The sequence below is a fragment of the Danio rerio genome, chromosome 1 (genome assembly GCF_052040795.2).
Source record: "Danio rerio strain M-AB ecotype USA chromosome 1, GRCz13ab, whole genome shotgun sequence".
Lineage (NCBI taxonomy): Eukaryota > Metazoa > Chordata > Actinopteri > Cypriniformes > Danionidae > Danio > Danio rerio.
The window spans coordinates 35150769-35175173 of record NC_141021.1 but is presented as its reverse complement, the minus strand read 5'-3'; the positions used below and the strand labels follow the sequence as shown (position 1 = coordinate 35175173).

At 36.3% G+C, this 24405-nt stretch overlaps 2 protein-coding genes and 1 long non-coding RNA gene across 15 annotated transcripts in view; all 3 read right to left on the bottom strand.

The window, feature by feature from the left end:
* The window catches only part of nlgn4xa (neuroligin 4 X-linked a), a 188390-nt gene that overhangs the window by 131882 nt on the left and 32103 nt on the right, over positions 1 to 24405 (bottom strand).
* LOC147846897 (uncharacterized) lies at positions 3362 to 14538 on the bottom strand. Of its 9 annotated transcripts, XR_015476656.1 has the most exons (18): positions 14419 to 14538; positions 9980 to 12005; positions 9539 to 9574; positions 9357 to 9434; positions 9180 to 9254; positions 9003 to 9077; positions 8814 to 8912; positions 8634 to 8711; positions 8457 to 8531; positions 8280 to 8354; positions 8091 to 8189; positions 7914 to 7988; positions 7737 to 7811; positions 7560 to 7634; positions 7374 to 7469; positions 7240 to 7284; positions 3987 to 4413; positions 3362 to 3812 (listed from the first exon to the last, which is right to left on the bottom strand). XR_015476656.1 is itself a non-coding variant. In XM_087237311.1 (17 exons), the coding sequence occupies exons 1-17, from the start codon at positions 14530 to 14532 to the stop codon at positions 4190 to 4192; spliced, it is 3423 nt and encodes a 1140-aa protein (XP_087093437.1). In that variant the 5' UTR covers positions 14533 to 14538; the 3' UTR covers positions 3362 to 4189. The 9 variants fall into 9 exon arrangements, 6 of the variants coding, with proteins under 6 accessions (XP_087093437.1, XP_087093438.1, XP_087093439.1 ...); XM_087237311.1 differs by having other exon boundaries at positions 3362 to 4413; positions 7240 to 7287; XM_087237312.1 differs by having other exon boundaries at positions 3362 to 4413.
* On the bottom strand, positions 15881 to 23671 carry LOC147846896 (uncharacterized). 2 transcript variants are annotated; one of them, XR_015476662.1, is made up of 6 exons: positions 23576 to 23671; positions 21254 to 21365; positions 18656 to 18730; positions 18496 to 18564; positions 17068 to 17154; positions 15881 to 16340 (listed from the first exon to the last, which is right to left on the bottom strand). It is a non-coding gene; the product is annotated as an uncharacterized LOC147846896 (long non-coding RNA). The 2 variants fall into 2 exon arrangements; XR_015476663.1 differs by having other exon boundaries at positions 18656 to 18727.

Sequence of the window (24405 nt, the reverse complement as noted above, 5' to 3'; positions counted from 1 at the left end):
GTGTAACACTTATGAGTTACATGACACAGGGAAAGAAAAAATGAAAAGAGAAAAAAGAAAAAAGAAAAAAAATTTACTTAGGGGTGTACTCACTTTTGTTGCCAGGGGTTCAGCTATTATTGGCTGTATTTGTAGTTATTTTGAAGGGGTTTGAATAATATGCATTTAATTGTGAAAATGAGAGAGAAGATAAAAGTATTAATACCACACACACACACACACACACACACACACACACACACACACACACACACACACACACAGGAGAGAGTCACAGAAAGAAAGAAAGAAAGAAAGAAAGAAATAAAGAAAGAAAGAAAGAAAGAAAGAAAGAAAGAAAGAAAGAAAGAAAGAAAGAAAGAAAGAAAGATTCAATGTATTACTTTATATCTTTTTGTAATAATTATTAACTTCACTAGAAATTTCTGAGCAAAAACTTTCAAAAATCTACAAAAAAAGCACAGGAATGCAAAATAAGCATCAGAATGCTATTTTTTATGACCTTGGCTCATTATATATACAGCACTGCGTGTTAACATTGGCTCACACAGAGAGATCATGCAGGTTCCAATATTTCATCAATTTACAGAGGATTTGTGGGATGTCAAACTGCATAAACAAAAGAAAGTAGCATGTAAATCACTGAAGTGTGAACAACACACCCACCATGCTGGGTCATAAGAACTGTACAACAGGGAATATGAGGTTGGTCTGCAAAACAAAAGTGTGAAATAACTTTGCCAAAAAGTATTAATTGGAACAGTTTATGAATAATTATATTCTTATTTTATTTACACATAATTATGTCTTCTTTTCAGAGTAACATGTTTTCCATAATGCACCACCTAATGACCAAACTCCTTTCTTTTATAAGATGTATTATTATTAAAATAAATACATGAATAAATAAATAAATAAATAGGTGCACACACACACACACACACACACACACATGCATACATACATACATACATACATACATACATACATACATACATACATACATACATTCATACAATAACTTGAAACATTTTATATGTAAAGCTGACTTTAAGAACATGATTGCTTGACATCAAAGATGAATGTACAATGATCAACTGCCTTGCTAGTCTGCTAGTCTAGATTTTCACTCTTCATTTCTCTATGAATGATGACATTAACAGTAAATGTCAAGTCTTAAACGAGAGAGAGAGAGAGAGAGAGAGAGAGAGAGAGAAAGAGAGAAAGAGAGAAAGAGAGAGAGTATAGTAGTAGTAGTAGATTTACTGCTGAAATACTGTACCAATTCACCAATACTGTGCATTTACCAAATTACAAAACACAGTGCAAAAGGGCATTTAAGTACACAAAAGGCATTAGAGTTTCCTTTTTATCCACAATGGACAACACATAAAATCACTGTCTCCTAAAAACATCAATAAATTCAGAATTTCTGGAGTACTGAATCCATAACACATTTAGTTAATGTCAGCTATGGTTTTCAGCGGCAAGAACAAAATGTCATTATTACGTAAAAAAAGAGGAGAAAAAAACATTTATACAGACATAATATGTATTGCACATTGTTTGTGTTTTCACAAAAACTCACAATTTAATCACAGAAGCTGTGAAATGAATCTCTTACATCATATTTGCAGTTTGCTATAATGAGTGATTTGGCAAGATGGCAGAATTTAAACACCACATGTGCACACACTCAAACTGTTGTCAGCACTGATTGACTTAAATTTGCCATTGCATTTATAAGTTCAGCAGAAACATTCACAGGTATATTTCATTTTATTTTATTATCATTTAGGAATAGCCACAAATACACAATACAAATGATAGATTTTTCTTTTGCCAAAAACATTACAATTTTATCTATAAACATCATATTCATCAATACTTTTTTTGATCTACTCTTTGTATGTAATGTATACCTCTCTAAAGCATATATAATCATTCATTCATTCATTTGTTCATTCATTCATTTATTTTAAGTTTTTATTATTATTTGTTTATTAATTCATTCAGTTTCTTGTCGGCTTACTTAATCCTGTGTTGCCACAGTGGAATGAACCACCAACTTATCCAGTACGTTTTCATCTCTGGGAAACACACACACACACACACACACACACACACACACACACACACACACACACACACACACACACACACACACATACTTGTTAACCTATATTTGTGAGGACTTTGACAAAACATAGTACTTGTGAAGGCTATGCATTGTAAGGGTCATAGGAAATTTTTGATTTGTTAAATCACCTTTAGGTGTCACCAGAAGCACCAAAATCACTTTAAACATAACAACAAGAAAACACTAACATGACAAATCATTGGACTTGCGAGGTCCGACAATGATTTTTAAATGTGACGTCAATCATTACCACTTCCGGGTCCAAACTTGACAAGCAATAAACAATAAAAGCGGTTTGGCAAAGTGCTTTTTTCAGTGTCTTGTCTTTTAATAAATATTGCCATATTGTCTGTTAAAATAAATATTAAAGCATTTAAATATTATTATAATGTCACATCTAAAATGAAAACTTTACATTACCTATAGACATTTGGATGAGAGATCTGTGAGCAATTCCATGAAATTATCAACCTTACCATGTAATCAAAGTTTCTACCAAAGGTTTTTACAATACTTGCAGCACATATGTCAGCATTTGGTGGATCAAATACTTATGTGAGGTCTCTTTTAATAGCATTTTTTTTAAAGTTCATATAGCATTATTTTAATTGTTAGTAAATGATTTTTCATAGTCAAGTAGGGCTATTTTCAGGTTTGTCACATTTATAATGCTACAAACGAACATAAACGACTTTGATCATTTGTTTTCTTGTCGGCTTAGTCCCTTTATTAATCCGGGGTCGCCACAGCGGAATGAACCGCCAACTTATCCAGCTTATGTTTTACGCAGCAGATGCCCTTCCATACATCCATACACACTCATACACTGCGAATAATTTAGTTTACCCAATCCCCCATAGCGCATGTGTTTAGACAGTAACCGGAGCACCCGGAGGAAACCCACGCCAACACAGGGAGAACATGCAAACTCCACAAAGACACACCAACTGACCCAGCCGGGACTCGAACCAGCGACCTTCTTGCTGTGAGGCGACAGCACTACTATTGCGTCGCCGACTTTGATTATTTGATTTTTTAAAATTATTTGATTATTATTATTATTATAGCATTATCTTATAGCATGATGAATAGCCTAAATGCAAGGGACAACTCTAAATGGTATTATCCTGAGTTTGAGTTCCACAAACAATTTTGGAATGATAATCAAACATAAAATTATTTAAAATTGAAATCTATTAATAAAGACAATGCATCAAACAGTTGAGGGGGAAAAAATCCAACATAACAATGTTGCAAATTTTTTTATTTCAGTACAGGCCGCACTGAGCAAGACAACTGTAAATAAAGTGCTTTGAGTTCTAACCTAACACAAAAGTCGTCTGATTTCTCGAACATCAAGTACGAACCTCATTAAACAAGACCACTGTAAATAAAGTGCTTTGACTTGTAACATAACACAAAAGTCGACTGATTTCTCGATCTCAGTACAGGCCGCATTGAGCAAGACAACTGTAAATAAAGTGCTTTGAGTTCTAACCTAACACAAAAGTCGTCTGATTTCTCGAACATCAAGTACGAACCTCATTAAACAAGACCACTGTAAATAAAGTGCTTTGACTTGTAACATAACACAAAAGTCGACTGATTTCTCGATCTCAGTACAGGCCGCATTGAGCAAGACAACTGTAAATAAAGTGCTTTGAGTTCTAACCTAACACAAAAGTCGTCTGATTTCTCGAACATCAAGTACGAACCTCATTAAACAAGACCACTGTAAATAAAGTGCTTTGACTTGTAACATAACACAAAAGTCGACTGATTTCTCGATCTCAGTACAGGCCGCATTGAGCAAGACAACTGTAAATAAAGTGCTTTGAGTTCCGACCTAACACAAAAGTCGACTGATTTCTCGAACATCAAGTACGAACCTCATTAAACAAGACCACTGTAAGTAAATGATTTGTAATGAAGTACAAATGTACAATATAAAGGTGGACTCTTAAAACATAATTTCTGTAGAAATGCTAATAATGTCATTTACCTTAAGAAACAAAAAATAGTAACTAAAATAAAATTTTACTCCAGCACCTAATAAGTAATTGTGGCAAGTTTCTTTTTCATACTCTGAATCGTATTATGTACAAAGTTTTTTATGTCACGCCACGATCTTGAGCCTAGAACAGGATTTTTGTCCAGACATGACAGGCAATCTGCCATCCCAGGTACTTTTCTTAATGCAAGAAACTTGCGCATTGTATCTTTTACGGCCAACTGTTCCTCGGGACTCCATGGCCTCTTAGGGGCTTTCTTTCCTAAAACAAACAAACAAAAAGACGAAATTAACAAACCAAATCCTTGCAAATGTTGTTGCTATATGTATGAATCTGAAAGATTTAGAGTCATGGACAAAATTATTGCCACTTTTGGTAAATATGGGCAAAGACAGCTGTAAAAATAAATCTGCATGGTTTCTCCTTGAGCTCTTTTAGATTAAAATTCAGCAAAATTCTAACGTATTAATCTTAAACGATTTAATGTAAGATGAAGGTAACACTTTATTTTGATCGTCCATTTGAGCATTAGTAGACTGTTTGCTTAATATGTGCTGATACTGCTCTTTCAACAAACATTTAACTGACTATAAGAAACCTTGCAAGTACATGTCAACTTACACTAACTCTAACCCCAAGCCCAACCTTACAGTCAACTTATAATCTAATGGGAATTAGTTGGCATGTATCTTAAATTAAACAAACGGACCATCAAAATAAAGTGTGACAGAGATGAAATATAACTTTATGAATTTTTTCTTTAATACTCCCTGGCCACAATTATAAGCACCCTTAGAAATTCTTATGAGTAAATTATCTCCTAAATATAATTTTATTGAAGGTTTCAATTTCTTAGCACACCATGGTGACAGGAAACATGATGTTGTCTGGTCATGACGTCTTTTTGCAAAGATTAATAAGTTAATATTAGTAACACAAAGCCCAAACCAATCTAATCATTTGTCACAAAGGGTAAAACCAAATAATATACTTTTGATGTACAGCAAAAGATTGTTGATCTTTACATAATACAAAGTGGCTTTAAGAAAATACTTAAAAATTAAATATTCTCATTTCCAACATCAGGGAAATAAAGAAGTTTAATGGACTGGAGATGTTAAATATCTGATTGAAACATGATGTGTGTCAATATTGTCTTTATGTGCAGCAAGGAAAACAATTTAAGAGACCAAATACTCTATAAAGATCACAGATGTAAAATTGCAGAATTTTTTATTTTTTAATAGTAAAAATAAAGGAAAACTACATCTCCATCAAAACAAGTCATTTTAGACACTGTTAAAGAAACCAATCATCTGCTGTCATGCAAAACCCAACTACACTATAGTAATTTACCATACTGGAACTTCAGCCAGGACTGGCTTCTATCGCCATTAGAAATTAGATTTTTTTTTCCTCATTTTATTTCCCTAACCCTAAGCTAGAACACATTAAAGGTTTGGTACACACAGGGATAGCACCAGTGTGCAGCATCCACCTGGATGACGCGACGGCAGCCATTTTTGCGCTAGACCACACACCACACACCAGCTGATAGGTGGAGAGGAGAGAGAGTGATAAAGCCAATTAGGATATGGGGAGGGTTAGGAGGCCATAATGGACAGAGGCCAGTGGGCAGATCTTCCGACAACAGAATAGCTTTCCCATGTGGTTTCTTCCATCTAATTGTACAACGAAGGTCCAAGACATCTTGTTCAGATATATCGTAACCATAGAATTATGAGGTTTTATCTGACATTTTTGACAAAATTGAGTTATTGACATATTCTTATTAAATGACATTATGGAATGTTTTTATAAGTTGTTTACATTTTAATTAAAAAAAACAAATGTTACACATACTGTTTGCTATGGATTGCAAAAACTTTGAAGCTCAGTATCTCAAAATCATTCAAGATGCAGATAGAACCTTGTAATTCTAAGGTGATGAAATGTCATCATATTTTATATCAAAACAGCCAAAAGATAACCAACAGATTAAAAAAATTTTTTGATTCTGCCATAAACCTCCCAGTTCCTATGGAAAATGAGTATTCACAAACCTTGTCAGGCATGAAGGGGAAAAAATCAGAGCTGTTTTTCATGCAAACTGAAGTTGCAGAAAGTTTTGAATACAAGGGTGCCAACAATTATGGCCAGAGAAAAAAAAAATTCATAACGTTATATTCCCCTCACGTTAAATTGTATAACTTCAATGAAAATGTTATCATTTTGCTGATTACTTGATTAAAAGAACAACAGGAAAAACTGCAGATTTATTTTTACAGCCGTCTTTGCCACTATTTACCAAGGGTGACAATTTTGTCCATGACTGTATGTGAGAATCCAGATTCAGTGTTACGACTTGATGCGTCCTGAATGCCTTTTAATTAATTTGATTCATAATGAACATCAATTAAATTCATTACACAATATTCAAATCACGGATTTTTGAAAGGTCTTACTGCATATCTTTTTTGACGATAATGGCTTTTCGCCCCTGACCTTGGCGTCACTAGCACAGTGCTCTAATCACTGAGAGACAGCAAAGCTTTCAAGTCAGTTAAACCTCAAGGCCTTTTTTTATGATGCCATTGTCCCCACTCCCCACAGCATAGTATTACTTCATTATCTAGACTGGAGTTTGCATACATTATTATGATGTTGTAATGTTAAGTTTGTGAAATTAGCTTATGATATCAAAGGAACACAAGAGCAATTTATAAAAATATTCTTAAAAAAAATCCTGCAATACATCATACGTTGATTAGTATATGCACTGCTGATGTCTGACAAACTTAATAGCAGTTTGGGACGTGGTAAATTCACAATCATGTGAATTATGTAGCGCACATGAAATTCTTTTTCTTGCTGTGACAGCTAAAGCTAAATAAGGAATTTAAACTGACTCAGGCAATGGTGTGTATTATTAATATACCTAACTAATATAGAAACAAAATGTATCAAACTGTGACCATCTAAAACATAATTTACTGAAGTTTCAGGCAAGCTGCTTCCAATTAAAAGCTCCTTTATGTGCTTTGTCTTAAGTTTAAATAAAAATATAAATATAATGTAAATACTGACCAGATTTTATAGATGGTTGCATGAAAGATTCATCCTCTGAGAACTCTACTGGAAATTACAACAACATGTAAGTTTAACAGTATTACACATACAATGTTTATTTGTAAAACATAATTTACATATTGACTACTGACCTGATTCTAAAAGTCTGTTTTTATGTGCAGATTTACTGACGGATTTTCTTGAAGCAGAAGTGTGTTCCTCCTCAACTTCTGTGAGCACTTTAACAGCTAACAACAATAAACAGTTGACATGTTCAAAACGCTGTACTGACATTTAATTTTTAACGACGCATACATTGTTGGTTCATGACGACTCACCTGTGTCAGAACTTTGTCGTTTGCGTTTAGATGATTTACTGACAAATTTTCTTGAAGAAGTGTGTTCCTTCTCATCTAAATATAACGACAATAAACAATTTGTTTAAATGCTTTAGTAAACGAACATCAGAACACAATTTTTAACAACGCATACATTGTTGGTTCATGACGACTCACCTGTGTCAGAACTTAATCGTTTGCGTTTAGATGATTTACTGATGGATTTTCTTGAAGAAGTGTGTTCCTTCTCATCTAAATATAACGACAATAAACAGTTTGTTTGAATGCTTTAGTAAACGAACATCAGAACACAATTTTTAACGACGCATACATTGTTGGTTCATGACGACTCACCTGTGTCAGAACTTTGTCGTTTGCGTTTAGATGATTTACTGACGTATTTTCTTGAAGAAGTGTGTTCCTTCTCATCTAAATATAACGACAATAAACAGTTTGTTTAAATGCTTTAGTAACCGAACATCAGAACACAATTTTTAACAACGCATACATTGTTGGTTCATGACAACTCACCTGTGTCAGAACTTTGTCGTTTGCGTTTAGATGATTTACTGACGGATTTTCTTGAAGCAGAAGTGTGTTCCTCCTCAACTTCTGTGAGCACTTTAACAGCTAACAACAATAAACAGTTGACATGTTCAAAACGCTGTACTGACATTTAATTTTTAACGACGCATACATTGTTGGTTCATGACGACTCACCTGTGTCAGAACTTTGTCGTTTGCGTTTAGATGATTTACTGATGGATTTTCTTGAAGAAGTGTGTTCCTTCTCATCTAAATATAACGACAATAAACAGTTTGTTTGAATGCTTTAGTAAACGAACATCAGAACACAATTTTTAACGACGCATACATTGTTGGTTCATGACAACTCACCTGTGTCAGAACTTTGTCGTTTGCGTTTAGATGATTTACTGATGGATTTTCTTGAAGAAGTGTGTTCCTTCTCATCTAAATATAACGACAATAAACAGTTTGTTTGAATGCTTTAGTAAACGAACATCAGAACACAATTTTTAACGACGCATACATTGTTGGTTCATGACGACTCACCTGTGTCAGAACTTTGTCGTTTGCATTGAGAAGAGTGACTGACGGATTTTCTTGAAGCAGAAGTGTGTTCCTTCTCATCTAAATATAACGACAATAAACAGTTTGTTTGAATGCTTTAGTAAACGAACATCAGAACACAATTTTTAACGACGCATACATTGTTGGTTCATGACAACTCACCTGTGTCAGAACTTTGTCGTTTGCGTTTAGATGATTTACTGACGGATTTTCTTGAAGCAGAAGTGTGTTCCTCCTCAACTTCTGTGAGCACTTTAACAGCTAACAACAATAAACAGTTGACATGTTCAAAACGCTGTACTGACATTTAATTTTTAACGACGCATACATTGTTGGTTCATGACGACTCACCTGTGTCAGAACTTTGTCGTTTGCGTTTAGATGATTTACTGATGGATTTTCTTGAAGAAGTGTGTTCCTTCTCATCTAAATATAACGACAATAAACAGTTTGTTTGAATGCTTTAGTAAACGAACATCAGAACACAATTTTTAACGACGCATACATTGTTGGTTCATGACAACTCACCTGTGTCAGAACTTTGTCGTTTGCGTTTAGATGATTTACTGATGGATTTTCTTGAAGAAGTGTGTTCCTTCTCATCTAAATATAACGACAATAAACAGTTTGTTTGAATGCTTTAGTAAACGAACATCAGAACACAATTTTTAACGACGCATACATTGTTGGTTCATGACGACTCACCTGTGTCAGAACTTTGTCGTTTGTGTTGAGAAGAGTGACTGATGGATTTTCTTGAAGCAGAAGTGTGTTCCTCCTCATCTAAATATAACAACAATTTTGAAAAGTTAATGTTGGCACCTTTTATGGATTAAACAAGCAAACTTTCAGTTCATAGCTTATGATAAAATCACAATAATACTTACCCATATCTGTAGTTTGACTTAGTTCTTCTCCAGTCACTGTCAGACACACACAAAAAAATTTGCCTCAAGAGAAATATACATAAAAACAGATCAAGCTCATTAAACATATTACAAAGCTCTCTGGCACTTTTTTGCAAGGTTTGTATGACCACTTTAAACTGATTAACACTATAATTTGGGTACTGCGAGTCATCTTGACTGGTGCAGTTTTATGCTAATTTATTCATTTCACATTTATTTTTGAACAAATTAAGTGTTCATCATTTTTTAAATGCTGTGTCTTATTTAAAGACAGTAAGAAAGCCAACAAGAAAGGGTTGTTTAGAAATAAGCCAAGACAGAAATCAAATATTAAAAATCTAAAAGAAAAAATATTAAAAACAGTATTACTATTACTTTAAGTTACTGTAGTAAAAAACAAACTAAATCCACTGTACTTACCATCAGTGCTAAACTGGATTTCCTCCAAAGATCTTCCTTTGTATACTCCAGACCCCTTCTCTAGAGACAACAGCAACTTGCTTACTTTTGCTAGTTGTATGGTGTTTTCCGACAATCTGTAATATTCGCGGTGAACGCGTATGTCGTGACCCATAAATTTAGCTAACTGGTCAAGCTCATTATCTTTTAAGTTCATAATCTGACACAGAGTTGCCACTTGTTTTCTCAGTTGGGTTGAAGTCAGGCTTTTTGGGTCTTTGGCACCACACACTGCTGCATATTTTCGTAGACAGTCTGACCCACGAATATGGGCTGAACACTCAACTTTTGCAAAAACATAAGGATTGTCTTTTGTGACCCCAACTTTCTCTCTGCTTCCAATTAAAAGATCAAGTGAGTCAACCATGTCTTTGGTCAGTAGTACTGGTACTTTTTTCCCTCTTTTTCCTCGAATTTCCAATCTAGTCAATTCACTGCACAGTTGCTGCTCTAACTTAGTCAGAGATTTAACAACATCCTGGTTGGCAGGCTTCACATTCCTCTTTTCATAAACTGTAAGGAGTAGTTTAGAAGCCTCTCCTTCACGTCTCCTATTGAACAAAATAATCTGACAAAGTATTGTTTCTGCTAAAACTTTCCAGTCAGCAGCGTTTGCATTTTTCCTTAGTTTTTCTTTTGACACCTCCTCCTGCTTTCTCAAGTGTTTCTGTAATGCCATGACATCTGCAGTAAGCGGTATGGTATCACCCTTATTCCATCTGGCTTGCTGAAGGGTGTTGAGAGCCTTGCTTGAAATATTGGTTCTCCAGTGACTGTCAATAAGTTTGATGAAGTTTTTTACATTCCTTTCTGTCTCAGTGTCTCCAGACATAAGACTCTGGCCTAAGCTTACCTGACATGCCTTCTTTAATGAGTAACCAATTTTGAGAGCTAAAGAAGGAGTTTTAAAAAGATTTGATTCAGCATTGTAGCTGCTTACCTCCTTGCATGCAGTGATCGCCAGAACAAAGTTTTGAGGAACACACAGTTTCTCAAGTGTTTCCACTGACTTAGATAGCTCTTTCACCTTAACCATAAACCTTGCAAGTTCTCGCATTTTTTGTACAATGTATGGGTGCTGAGCTCGGTCGTGGCCGCACTTTGTATAAATGGACTCGCCAAACAACATGATCAAGCGATCCTCGGTTATTGCTTTGGCGATACTGTCCTCACGCATACCCATCAAAAGTGTTCTAATACCAGCAGGGGTGTCTGACCCCATAGGTAGAAGGCAAGCTGCAGTGGACCGCACTCTCTCTCCTTTTTTTCGTTTAACAACGTTCTCTGCTCTGCATGCCTTTGAGTGTTTCCATAAATCTTTCTTCATGAAAAACCCAAGACACTGAGGGCAAGGAAGAAAATCTGAAATGTCTGCAGCCACGGTTGGTTGACGCCAAGTTACAATTTCTCCATCTTTGTTTTCCAAAACCTCTACATTGTGAAAATAGTTCCCTTTATTTCGAATTCCCTCTAGAAGATCTTTTCTTTTTTTAGAGTGTTTTGGAAAAGAGAAAGCTTTTGAAACCTCAGGTTCATTGGCATGCCGATTTTCAAGGTGTCGTGATATCTTGCTCTGGGGTTTCTGACAGTACAAACAGTACTGCTTTTTGTTCCATTTTCTTGTGCCTTTGGGACAATTAACAGTTGTTTTGATTGTCATCTTTTTTTTTTTCTTGCTTGTATGTAAAGAATCCTTATCTGAAGGAATCAATGTGTCAATAGTGTTTAATTGCACCCCTGACTCCCTTTCTGAATCAAGCTCATCAGCAGTGCTCTCTTTGTCTGATGGAACATATTCACTACATGTTTCTGATTCACTTGAGTCCTGTTTACTGGTTTCGTTCTCTGTGTCTATGTCACTCTTCTCAGCAGACCCGTTCTCTGTGTCTATGTCACTCTTCTCAGCAGACCCGTTCTCTGTGTCTATGTCACTCTTCTCAGCAGACCCGTTCTCTGTTGGCACCTCACCTTTGTCGTTTGATTGTTCCTGTTAAGAAAATATAAATATTTAACTTTGACATTTTAGCAGGTTTAAATAGGACTGTTTATTTCTTTTTGTTTTATTTTCTTTTTTTTTGTCAGTGAAAACATGTTATTGACAAATAATTTTGTCATTGTGTCATGTTTTCACTGACAAATAAGAAGATAACTAAATAAAAAAGGCCTAATCTTCCCAATATTGTAAAGTGGTAACCAGCATGACGCTTGAAGGAGAAGGACTGGTTGTCAAATACTATGACTTAATTCTGGCTGTATTAGGGTCTACTCACACTATGCCATCTGTACCGTGGCCAGGCCCGTTTCCCGGACAGTTTGAGAAGTGTGAGTGCGCTGAATTGGGCTCAAGCACGGTTTACTTGGCCGGCCCTGGCCCGGTTGGAAGAGGTGTGCCTGAGCGCGGTTCACTTGGGCAAAGCCCGAAACCGAAAGCGAGACGTGACTTTAAGGAGCTGTTTCATATGGATTTATTAAGCATTCTTACTGTTTAGTGATCGCAAACTGCCGTAGTATATTAAAGACGCAAACCCCTCACTGAACGACAGCTGCGCATTATGATTATGAGCGCCAAAAGTGGCGGATCTGTTCAGTGAAATATCTGACTGCGTGTCCCCGCATCCCTAAGGACTGTTTGGCGAAATATCTGACTGAATATCACTGCATATCAAACCATTGACACGATATAACTAGAGAAATCTCCACTGTGCTGCTGAGTGAGAGAGTGCTTCTCACTGAACAGCACAACAGCGATGACGTAAGTGTGCCCAGGCCCGATTGTGGTGTCAGTGCGGGCTGTCGGGGGAGACGGGAGGGGGGACAAGCATGCTTTGGCCTGGTTCAAGGCAACTGTACCTAGTGTGAGTACGGCCTCAGATGAGGTGATGGTTGTAGTGGCAATTTCTATGGTAAAATTATAATATCAGCTGTGTTTGACAATCACTGATGTCCTAACTGATCAGTATGTGCAGCACCTCACACACTTAAACACGGCTATTGTCTACAACGCAGTGCAACATTTTACCCAGCCCCACTTGTGTTTTGCTGATAATTCCTCAGCTCTTACTGACATACTATGACATTAATGCGTTGATGTAGACGTGCACATGTATTACTCATCTTATTATTTGTGTATGTCTAATTATCGATTTATTGACCTATTGACTGTTATGCTACAGTATACTACATATATTTATATGTTGTTTATACCCCTATTTCTTCTTATATTCTACATTAAGTTGTTTAATTTAATGTAATAACATTGTGTGAAAATATGACCTTAATTTATTAAATCTGGACAAATAAAAACATTAACCGTTATAAAAAAATAATAGGTGAAATCAACATTTGATGCTCATCTCAGAAATTAGATTTAAAGTATAATTTTATACAAATACCCATGTGTTTTACTTGTTTAATTTGTAAAACATTTTAGGACATCAAAATACATGCCTTCTATTTAATCTTTGTATTATAATATATAGAGTACTCAAATCAGCAGTAAAAGTTCAAACAAAACATTGTTTTTTAGTGTACAAGGCCTGAACATAAACATATTATTTTGTAAATGGGGAGTTATTCACTTTGTAGGGGATCTGTAATAATCAATGTTTAATATGTATTAAAGACAAATATGAAAAGATAAACACATTTGAAGGCATGATACTGTCAGACTACAGACATTTTTTTCTTTTATATTAAAATGTTTTTACAGGAAGATTTTGATGTCCCCCACACCCTTTGGCACAACCTCCCCTCCCCCAATTAATCAAGTTTAAACATTAACATAGATGTAACAACTCATACGACTATCATTTAATCAAGTTTAAACATTACATGCAAAAAATGCATAAAGCGATTTACAGTACAACGTGTACAATAATGTAACGTTTAGCAGGGCTGCTAACTTTTGGTTTTAGGTTGGAGTGAGAATTTTCTCCCTCCCCAAGTGTGGCACAACTTATTGGTTTCAAAAAGCCCTGATTTGTGTGGTGACATTATGATTTTTCTCACTGCTTCTAATTATAGAACCTCCCTGATGCCAAATAAAAAAAAATATCAAGAATGATTGGTATACTTAAATCACTTGGTCAGGTTTGCCTCTGACTGGATCCACGCAATAGCCAGTAACGTTAAACACTAACAAGCTTCACTGGGCAGGTGTTACACGCATCTATATACTTGAAGAAGGGGATTTTTGCTTTTATAGCTGACTTTATAAGAGGCTATTTGCTTGACGAAGGGGTTTTTGGCGTGAGAATACTGTCGAAGGCTCGAGAGTTGGCAGGCCAGTGTTTAGATAAAGAGGACTCGACGAAGCATCTAGTATATAACTAAGTTAGCAATCATGTAACCCATAGTTATAAACACGGAACATATATTGAATAATATAAACCATTACTTACCCCATTCTGTAAATTGTTGTCATATGTCTCGGTCCTCATTTTTGCCTTGTACCTTTCTTCACATTTCTTATGGTGAGACCGCAGTGCCGCCATCCTCCTACTATACCGATCCATCTTTTCCCGGGAAATGTCTGATGACGTCATTCTCAACGTAGCGTAAATTGCGTGAAATTTGCGCATCTGCTCACGTTACCTAACTAATTGTGAGCTGCGTCAAACTTTAAATACTGCTTCTTGATACTTTTACTGACGATATTAACACCTTAAACGACCAAATAAACACATATGCGACAAGAGAAAGTCACCTTTACATGCTTTCCTGTGTAACCTATTTACAGCGATCTCATTAAGTGTTAAGTGAAACTCATTTTAATGTGTGAATGAGTTATATTTTACCACATAGTTCTCTCTCTATCTGTAGCCTATTTATTTATAACCTTCAGTTTTTAATATGGAATTAAATACAATTAAGAAACATTTATGATTATTTATGAAATTATACTTTCATGACCAGAATGTTCAAAGGCACAGCCTTTCTTCCAAGCATTTTTATAGTAATAAATAACTAGTCAGGCACCACATGTGCGTGTTATATATATATATATATATATATATATATATATATATATATATATATATATATATATATATATATATATATATAAATAAATATATATACATGTGTGTATATATATATATATATATATATATATATATATATATATATATATATATATGTGTGTGTGTGTGTATATATATATATAAATGTGACATGGTCTGACAGAAGCATGGGGACAACTGTAAAATTATTTTACAAATAATAAATAAAATTACTTGTGGAATTTATTATTTCAATAAAGTTTTTTAAATAAGTATTTAGCACAACAAAACTCTTAAAGCTGCAGGTTTAAACTGGGCTGAGGACAATGACAGGCCTTGTACATTTTAGTGCTTTTAATGAAAAAAAAAATCTAAGAAACCAAATGAATGACATATTCCTTTACAGAACCACTCACAAAAATCAACCATCAGGCCATTTTAGACATTTGTTTGGAATGAAATACTTTTTATTCGCTGTATTTGTTTTTATTTCAGGGAGAGATCATGTATGTTTCTGGTAGAATGTGCCGTGTATGTATGCATGCATGCATGCATGTTTCTATCCATCCATCCATCCATCCGATTGTACATACGTGTATACAAATAAAATCTGGTGTCTGAATAATATATACATATAAATATATAACTAGTTATTATAAGATACTATAGTGTATTGATGTAAATGTGGAGCACAGTAAACTGACATAATACACCCAAAACCTCCACATCCAGTGGATTAAAGCTATCAGGGACTGGGGAATCTGCTACATCGCCTGTGCTTTAGCCAATCAGTCTGAGTCTGAAAATACTGAAAGTTTACAGCAGACACTACAGGCTGACATTAAGAGCCAACTACAGACAATTGTGTAAATAGTTTTAATTATAGTGTACATTTCTATCAGTTATTCTACAACATCAAGATTAATTTATTCTAACACAGCTTAACTTTTGACCATATTTTATCACCATTTTCTGAATTTTACAGAAATGTTGAGTAGTGACTCAATGCTCAATAAGAGAATCAAAAGGTTTTAAATAAAAGGAACACAGCAGAGAAACTAAGAGATGTGTTCCCATGCAGCAAACTTAAACAGAACAGTGATGTGCTCAAATTATTCTTCTTTTCTTGGACTGGATTGTCTTATAAACAAAAGTCGTTTACGTTAATCCAGGGTCTGGAGGGAATAAATGGATTGTTTTGAAGGTAAGCCTGCCTGCCCACTTTTCCTGGAGATTTTTTCAGAACAAAGGGTTGTCCAGGGTTGCCTTCACTGCAGCAGCCTGCTCATCAGCTGTCCTAGGCCTCACTGCAGCCTTCTGTCCTGAAAAACAAAAGGTCAAAAATTGTGTAAATTAGGGGAGCACACACACACACACATATTATATTGTGATATATGTTGTGTGCAATATCACATTAGTTGTTTTAACTATATGCCAAATCATAATATAGAGCCTGTTGATCATTTAGTTCATCAATTCACTACGTGCTGCACTAATGTGAGGTGTGCATGTTAAAATGATCAAAGAAACGGTGAGGAAACAGCTTGAAAATCTCACACTCAGACACCAGCGCTCATCAAACCCTTCATTAATACCACACAATAACCTGATTAAACCCTCAATCGTCAAAATAAACTAGCCAATCACCAAAATGCAAGAACTACTGTGATGTTATTGCATTTAGAGTAAGTGATGAACAGTAAAGGAACTGCTGTAAATAACTGACGACAGCATTGAGGCTGAAGGACTAAAGTCACCATCTTGGATGGACTGAAGGTGAGTAAATTAACAACAAATGACATTTTTGGGTGAATTAATCCCCTTAAGACTTTCTCTTAAATACTAGTTTCACCAACTAACAGTTAGACAAGCAGTAATCAGACTTGATTTTCAGATTCAAGTTTAATCTAAGCCTAATCTACATTTTGGTGACTGAATTTAAATTTATGAGCAGTCAATCCTTAGGGAACAAATGAAAAGGCTCAGTTCTTAAGATCAATGAGTGTGTTTGTTTTGCAGGAGAGCAACTGAGTGATCCTTCTGCGTTACCTGTCATCATTTGAATGATCTCCTGATTCTGGCCAGTGATGACAGAACTTGAGGTACGGGGACATGTGTCTTCATTATCAGAGTCTTCTGAAATCACAACAGCACAAGACACTGTTTATTTATTATCTGTCAACACGCAGATTCTACAGCTAGGGCTGGGTGGTAAAATCGGTATCGATATTTATTGACTGAACATCGTTGTCAATATCAATAAAAAAGATTTGGTGTGTAGTTTCGGTATGAATCGCTACAGTTTTATTAAAATGTGTCTGCTGAGCGCGCGCCTTGGAAGCAGTGCCAATAAGCTTAGGGTCTCAGTTTGTCATTTCCAATGGTCGCACATGTTATGCAAGCGCCGCACACGTAACGCTAGTTAAAAACATCTAAACTTTTCCGAATGCCGTGAGCGCACCGTAACCAATCTACTTCAAACTTTGTATGGAATACACACATTTCAGTAATAACGGCAGACTAATGACCTCAGACAAACACAGCGCATCCCAACACTGCAGAGCCTTATACTTTTCTCCATAAACTTGCACTGGAGCTGCAGCAATGGTCTCTGTTTGTCATCCTCTGACAAAACGCTTGATGGTCACCTAGTTACGAGAAACGCCAGGGGAGCGCGAGCCCATTGTAAATGGTCAAGGAAACCGAAACCACGTGCTTGCGCTTATTACTTCAGGTCAGAATAACAACACATGTGAAAATGAGTGCGGCGGCTGGCAGCAGTGAGGAGATTGTAAATTAAATGGATGCAGAGCCAGAGTGGCTTTTTGGTTTCTTTTCTTGTGCATCCCAGCCTCTAGCTCCACATCTGAAAGAGTTTCAGCATAGGGGTATTGTAATCATTTAACTTCACTATCTGTAATGTTGCAGTGTGTGTTTAAATAATGATGGTTAGTTCCTTTACTAAAGCTCAGATTTGATGATCATAATTTGTGTTGTTGACAGAGTTTGAGGTTTACGGTATCATTATTATTCACACCTTACAGATGTTGATCTACCTTAAAGTTTGCTTTGATTGTTCAGCGTTTACACTTCACCATTGCACTTAACATTTATATATAATTATATATAATATATATATATATATATATATATATATATATATATATATATATATAAATATAATATAATATTTATCAAGTTTAAGTGTCTCTTCAACACGTATGTTTATGAGATCTTTTGTTTTAATGTTTGCATAGTTCGCATAGTTAAATGCTATTAAAACTATCTGCCTTAGTAATGTTAGTAAATTAAAATAAAGTGGTTACATAAAAAAATCCTAATATTCCTAAATGTATTAAAAAATATTCAATAATTATCGGTATCGAATGATATGAAACATGATATTGTGATACATTTTGTTTTGAATATCGCCCAGCCCTATCTACAACACACTGAAGTAAACTAGCAGATACTGACCAGTTTGAGCGAGGTGACGCTTGTGGCAGACAGAGGTACGGGGACATGTGTCTTCATTATCAGAGTCTTCTGGAATTACAACAGCACAAAACAGTGTTCATTTATTATCTTTCAACAGGAAGATTCAACAACACACTGAAATAAATTACCACATACTGACCAGTTTAAGTGAGGTGACGCTGGTGGCTGACAGAGGTACATGGACAATGGACATGTCTCTTCATTTTAGAGTCTTCTGGAAAAAGCAACAGGCAACTCAATGTTGGAAGGCAGAATTGGTTTGTTATCATAACAAAAACTCTCCAGGCAAAAGCGATGCTGCTTATAAATCAACCCACATTTAAAAAGTGGGTAATTATTACTGTATTTAAGTGCTAGTACCTAGTCCAGGGATCTGTTATTTGAATACAGCTAAAAACATCTACAGTAAGATGATTTGACAGATTTCACATTGTGGTCATTTTTCTCTGGTTGTGGGTCTTCAAACGCATTTGCAGATTTGATCTGAATAAAGTTTCTAAAAATATTACTGTGCATTCTTGTGTTCATTGGATTTGCCAGATATATTGACTAGAGAGGTGCACAACAACTTTAAATGGAAAATTTATAATGATCCTAATGACGATGGGATGTGAATAATGGAATTATGAATAAACGAGAAATAAATGACGGTTTCCTGCACTACTACACCATTACAAACTGATGATAATATCTGATGATGACTGGCATGTGTGTGTAGGGGCGTGACAACCACAAAGCTGATGATGACTGGCTAAAAACACATATGATGCTTTTAAAAAGGTAGACGGAGCCTCTATATTAAAGAAATAAAACTAGTTTAGTATTGTTTATGCTAAATGTTAAATAACCAGTAGTAGTAGTGAGAAAAGTCAATCATGTCAGTGTATTTTGACTAAGTACTTTACAAATCACATTTCCATATGATCAGCTTGCCGTGAATAGAGCCAGAAGTTCAGGCATACGGCGTCAGCGAGAGCGAGAGTGTACTCTGCAGTGATTACAGTACTCACAAAAGCAATTTATTTATATTATACCAAGATTAAAACATGAACGCGTCTCCTGAGGAGCAGTCACTGCACTTGCAGTGGATTATAATAATAAGGTGTACGTCTCCAGTTGGAGCTGTCACTGCACTTGCAGTGGATTATAATAATAAGGTGTACAACTCCAGTTGAACCGGTCACTGCACTTGCAGTGGATTATAATAAGGTGTACGACTCCAGTTGAACCGGTCACTGCACTTGCAGTGGATTATAATAATAAGGTGTACGACTCCAGTTGGACCGGTCACTGCACTTGCAGTGGATTATAATAATAAGGTGTACGACTCCAGTTGGACCGGTCACTGCACTTGCAGTGGATTATAATAATAAGGTGTACGACTCCAGTTGGACCGGTCACTGCACTTGCAGTGGATTATAATAATAAGGTGTACGACTCCAGTTGGACCGGTCACTGCACTTGCAGTGGATTATAATAATAAGGTGTACGACTCCAGTTGGACCGGTCACTGCACTTGCAGTGGATTATAATAATAAGGTGTACGACTCCAGTTGAACCGGTCACTGCACTTGCAGTTGATTATAATAAGGTGCACGTCTCCAGTTGGAGCTGTCACTGTGCTTGCAGTGGATTATAATAATAAGGTGTACGTCTCCAGTTGGAGCTGTCACTGCGCTTGCAGTGGATTATAATAAGGTGTACGACTCCAGTGGGAGCGGTCACTGCACTTGCAGTGGTGCATAATAATAAGGTGTGCTTCTCCTGTATGAGTGGTCACTGCCCTAGCAGCAGTATGTATTAAGGTGTGCGTCTCCCATAGGAGCGGTCACTGCACTAGCAGCAGTGTGTAATAAGGGTGTGCGTCCCCAGTGAGAGTGGTCACTGCACTAGCAGTGGTGCATAAAAAGGTGTCTGTCTGCAGTGGGAGCGGTCACTGCAGTAGCGTTTGTGCATAATAATAATGTGAGCATCTCCCGTGGGAGCTGTCACTGCGCATGCAGTGGTGCATAATAATGTGTGTGACTCCTGTAGGAGCGGTCACTGCGCTTATGGAGATGCATGACAATAAGGTATGCGACACCTATAGGAGCGATCACTGCGCTTGCGGTGGTGCATGGTTGCGGTGGTGCATCCAGTGGGAGCAGTCACTGTGCTTAAATTTCAGTCAGTCAATTTCAGCAGTCACTGTGTACGTAAATTTACTGCTAGCAGCGGCAACCTTATGATATAACTACTTGGTGGGATTAAAGACCAAGGATTAGAAAAGGCTTAGGGTTTAAAATAGTAAAAGGGGGCAATGATGGGGCATTTCCACTGACTTTTACAATTAATTTCTATGAAAAACTTAAATGATAGAATTAAAAGGAACTTAAGGTAGTGCAAGGAGCGTTGAGGAGTAGCCAAAGGTTTTGAAAGGAGTTCCTTCATTTAGATCGAGTGAAATTGCAAGTTAAATTGCTGTGAAAACAGATGGGGTAAGCTAGAGGTGTGATTCTGGATGATTTCTGAGCTGAAATTTCTTATCAGCTTGGTGTTATTATTACTATATATTTACTTATTAAATTTAAGCAATTTATTTTATATATATATAAAATTTGTTTATAAAACATCACTTATTGACAGGCACTGGGGCTGTGTACTCACAGAGGATCAAAATGAGGCCTTCATATTTATTGCTTATGTCATTTTCTTGGGGGAAAATCTTTTGATCATACTTTAGAAACATTTAACTTACCTCTGTAGAGATGTCACTAACAAAATAAGAAGCATTGCTTATTTCCTCTTCCTCATCTCTCTTCTGTCCATCTTGCTCCCCCTCATCACTCTTGGTTTTTCTTTTTTGTCATCTGTAATTAAACATTTTTACATCAACTCAAAGATGAAAGAAAACTAATAATCTAGCTATTAATTTATTAATCTAACACAGAGAACATTTAACAGGAGATATGCAAACATGTCTCTTAGATATCATGCTGAAAACAAAAACAGCTAGATTAGAGGTGAAGTGAACACATTTCTCACAGTTCTGTTTGCCTCTTTATAATTTAACAATGCATCTGAGCTGATAAATATTCACAACTTACAATGCATTATAATACTTGCCTAATTGTGGTCAAAGCCTTTAAGAGTATGATGCATTATACCAGCAGAGAAATGTTCTGTGATGTGGTCATAATGATTTTAAGTGGATTTGTCTGATTCATGTAAAGTAAGAGAAGTTTAGTAATCTTTTAAACAGCTACAGGATATCAAGAACTGTTTAAGACAATGCCCATTAGATAAAGCCAGGGCTGTGTGGGAAAGTGTTTTAATATTTATAAATATGTAAGAATATATGATGTCTTAAATACACACAGTGACTGTGAGCTGATGAAGGCCAGCTCAGCTTACAGGTGTAGAGTCTGCTGTGTGTGTGATCAGCAGCAGCGCCCCTCCCCCATCCCCCAGCAGAGCAGAGCAGAGCAGAGCAGAGCAGTGGGGGAGGGGTGGCGCCTGCTCTCCAACACTTGTTAACTCGTTAACTCTTATAGCAGTCAATGTAGTCAAACTTAAACACCTGTTGAAGACATCTGCCTTAAAATAAAATCAAGGACAGTGTGGGAAAGTGTAAAGTATGATGCAGCTCAGTACTGTGCAGACCTAAAGCAAACAGTCTTAATCTGCTTTACAAAGTGATGACAACAAACATGTGTCCTAATTATTATAACTGCTCATAGATTCAGTGCATTGGATAGCTAAAATGACTAAATGCAGATTTTCCTCAGCTCATTCAGATGTAGATTTTGAAATATTTCATTGATATTTTACAGTGGTTGATGAATTGTTGTTCATGTGAAAATATGATGTCTAACATGAGAATGTGATTAGTTAAATCCTCCTGATAGCAGTTTAGTGACTGTCTGATGATGCTGCAATAATGTCTGCAAAGTTAAAAACATGCTTTGATCAAAAATGAGAAGTTGGGAGGTTTTATCATAGTTTAGGACATATAAAAATGTAGATCAATTTATTTTAACATTGTGTCCTATTTTTTCCCCACTTCTTGATAATCAGTGGCTTAATATTTATAAATATGTATGAATATATGATGTTTTAAATACACACAGTGACTGTGAGCTGATGAAGGCCAGCTCAGCTTACAGGTGTAGAGTCTGCTGTGTGTGTGTGTGATCAGCAGCAGCGCCCCTCCCCCATCCCCCAGCAGAGCAGAGCAGAGCAGAGCAGAGCAGTGGGGGAGGGGTGGCGCCTGCTCTCCAACACTTGTTAACTCGTCAACTCTTATAGCAGTCAATGTAGTCACACTTAAACACCTGTTGAAGACATCTGCCTTAAAATAAAATCAAGAACAGTGTGAAAAAGCAGAGTATGATGCAGCTCAGTACTGTGCAGATGTAAAGTATACAGTTTTACTCTGCTGTTTAATCTAGCTTACTCTTGAAAGCTATGAGAACAAATATGTAGTTAAAAGTATGAAGTATTATAATGTTTTATAACTTATGTTATAATTATTATATACAACATTATTTTAAGGTTGTTTCTAAGTCATGATGCATTCAGGATGCTGCTTTAGGAATAAATACTTTTTTTAATTTAAAAAAGTTATAAAACTGAGTCAAATATAATCAGAAACTGAAGTGTAAATGTTATTAGTGATTATGATCGTGCATTGAGTGTCAATCAGCTGTTTGCTGTTAATGAGAGTTCATTAATTGATGGATGAGGAGTAGAGAGAGAGCAGCTCCCCTCCCCCACTGCTGCGCTGCTCTCTCTCTCTCTCTCTCTCTCTCTCTCTCTCTCTCTCTCTCTCTCAGCCGTCATTAGCGATCTCTCCGTCAGGTACAATCAGACTTCAACAGCTCACTAACAAACTTAACTCAGCTGAATATCTTTCTATGTTATATCTTAATCAGCTGAGGTGAATGAAGGTGTTCACTGAGGAACAGCTGACTGTGGCAGCACTCAGATACAAATTCATAAGTCAACACTTAATTAGTTACTTAATTGCTCGACAGCATGAGCTAATAATTAATGAATTAGTATTAAAATCATGACTTACTCTGTCGTGTTGTCCTTGTCATGTACCTGGCCTTGCAGGTGCTGTGGTGTTGATGCAGCCTCTGTCTTCCGCTATACCGATCCCTTTAATCCGGCCCACGTGAGCGCATTGTCATTTACATATATGGTCTTAATGTCAAAACATCTAAAAAGAGCATATTCCATTGGTCTATCATTCAGCCTATCAATCCGACCGAACAATGAGCGAACCGTCCAATCAGAAACTGTGAAGAGTCATCCTCTTGCAGCCAATCAAAAAAAGCTGCCGTAAACCCGTCTGCCTTTAGGGGGAGCTCAGGAGAATTAAGCAAACACACCTAGTGTCATGATTTGCTATAAAAATAAGGACATTTGGGAAACTCCCACAGCATGATGCCCAGCCCCCCTGGAGCCATTATTGAGCAAAATAAAGTGAGGACCTCAATTTTGTCCTCACTTTATCGAAATGTCCTCACTTAAAAGGTGTTTTGTCATGAATTGGTCCTCACAAGTATAGCATTACAAACACACACACACACACACACACAATTTAGCCTACCCAGTTCACCTGAACCGCATGTCTTTGGACTGTCGGGGAAACCGGAGCACCCCGAGGGAAACCCACGCAAATGCAGGGAGAACATGCTAACTCCACACAGAAATGCCAACTGAACCAAGGTTCGAACCAGCGACCTTCTTGCTGTGAGGCGACAGCACTACCTACTGCGCCATTACATTGCCTAATTATTTATCACTATTATTATTTTTTTCTTTACCTCAGATGCATGTAAAACAATCTAAATAAAACAAGATACCATTAAACAAAAGTTATGTAATGGGCACTTTAAACTG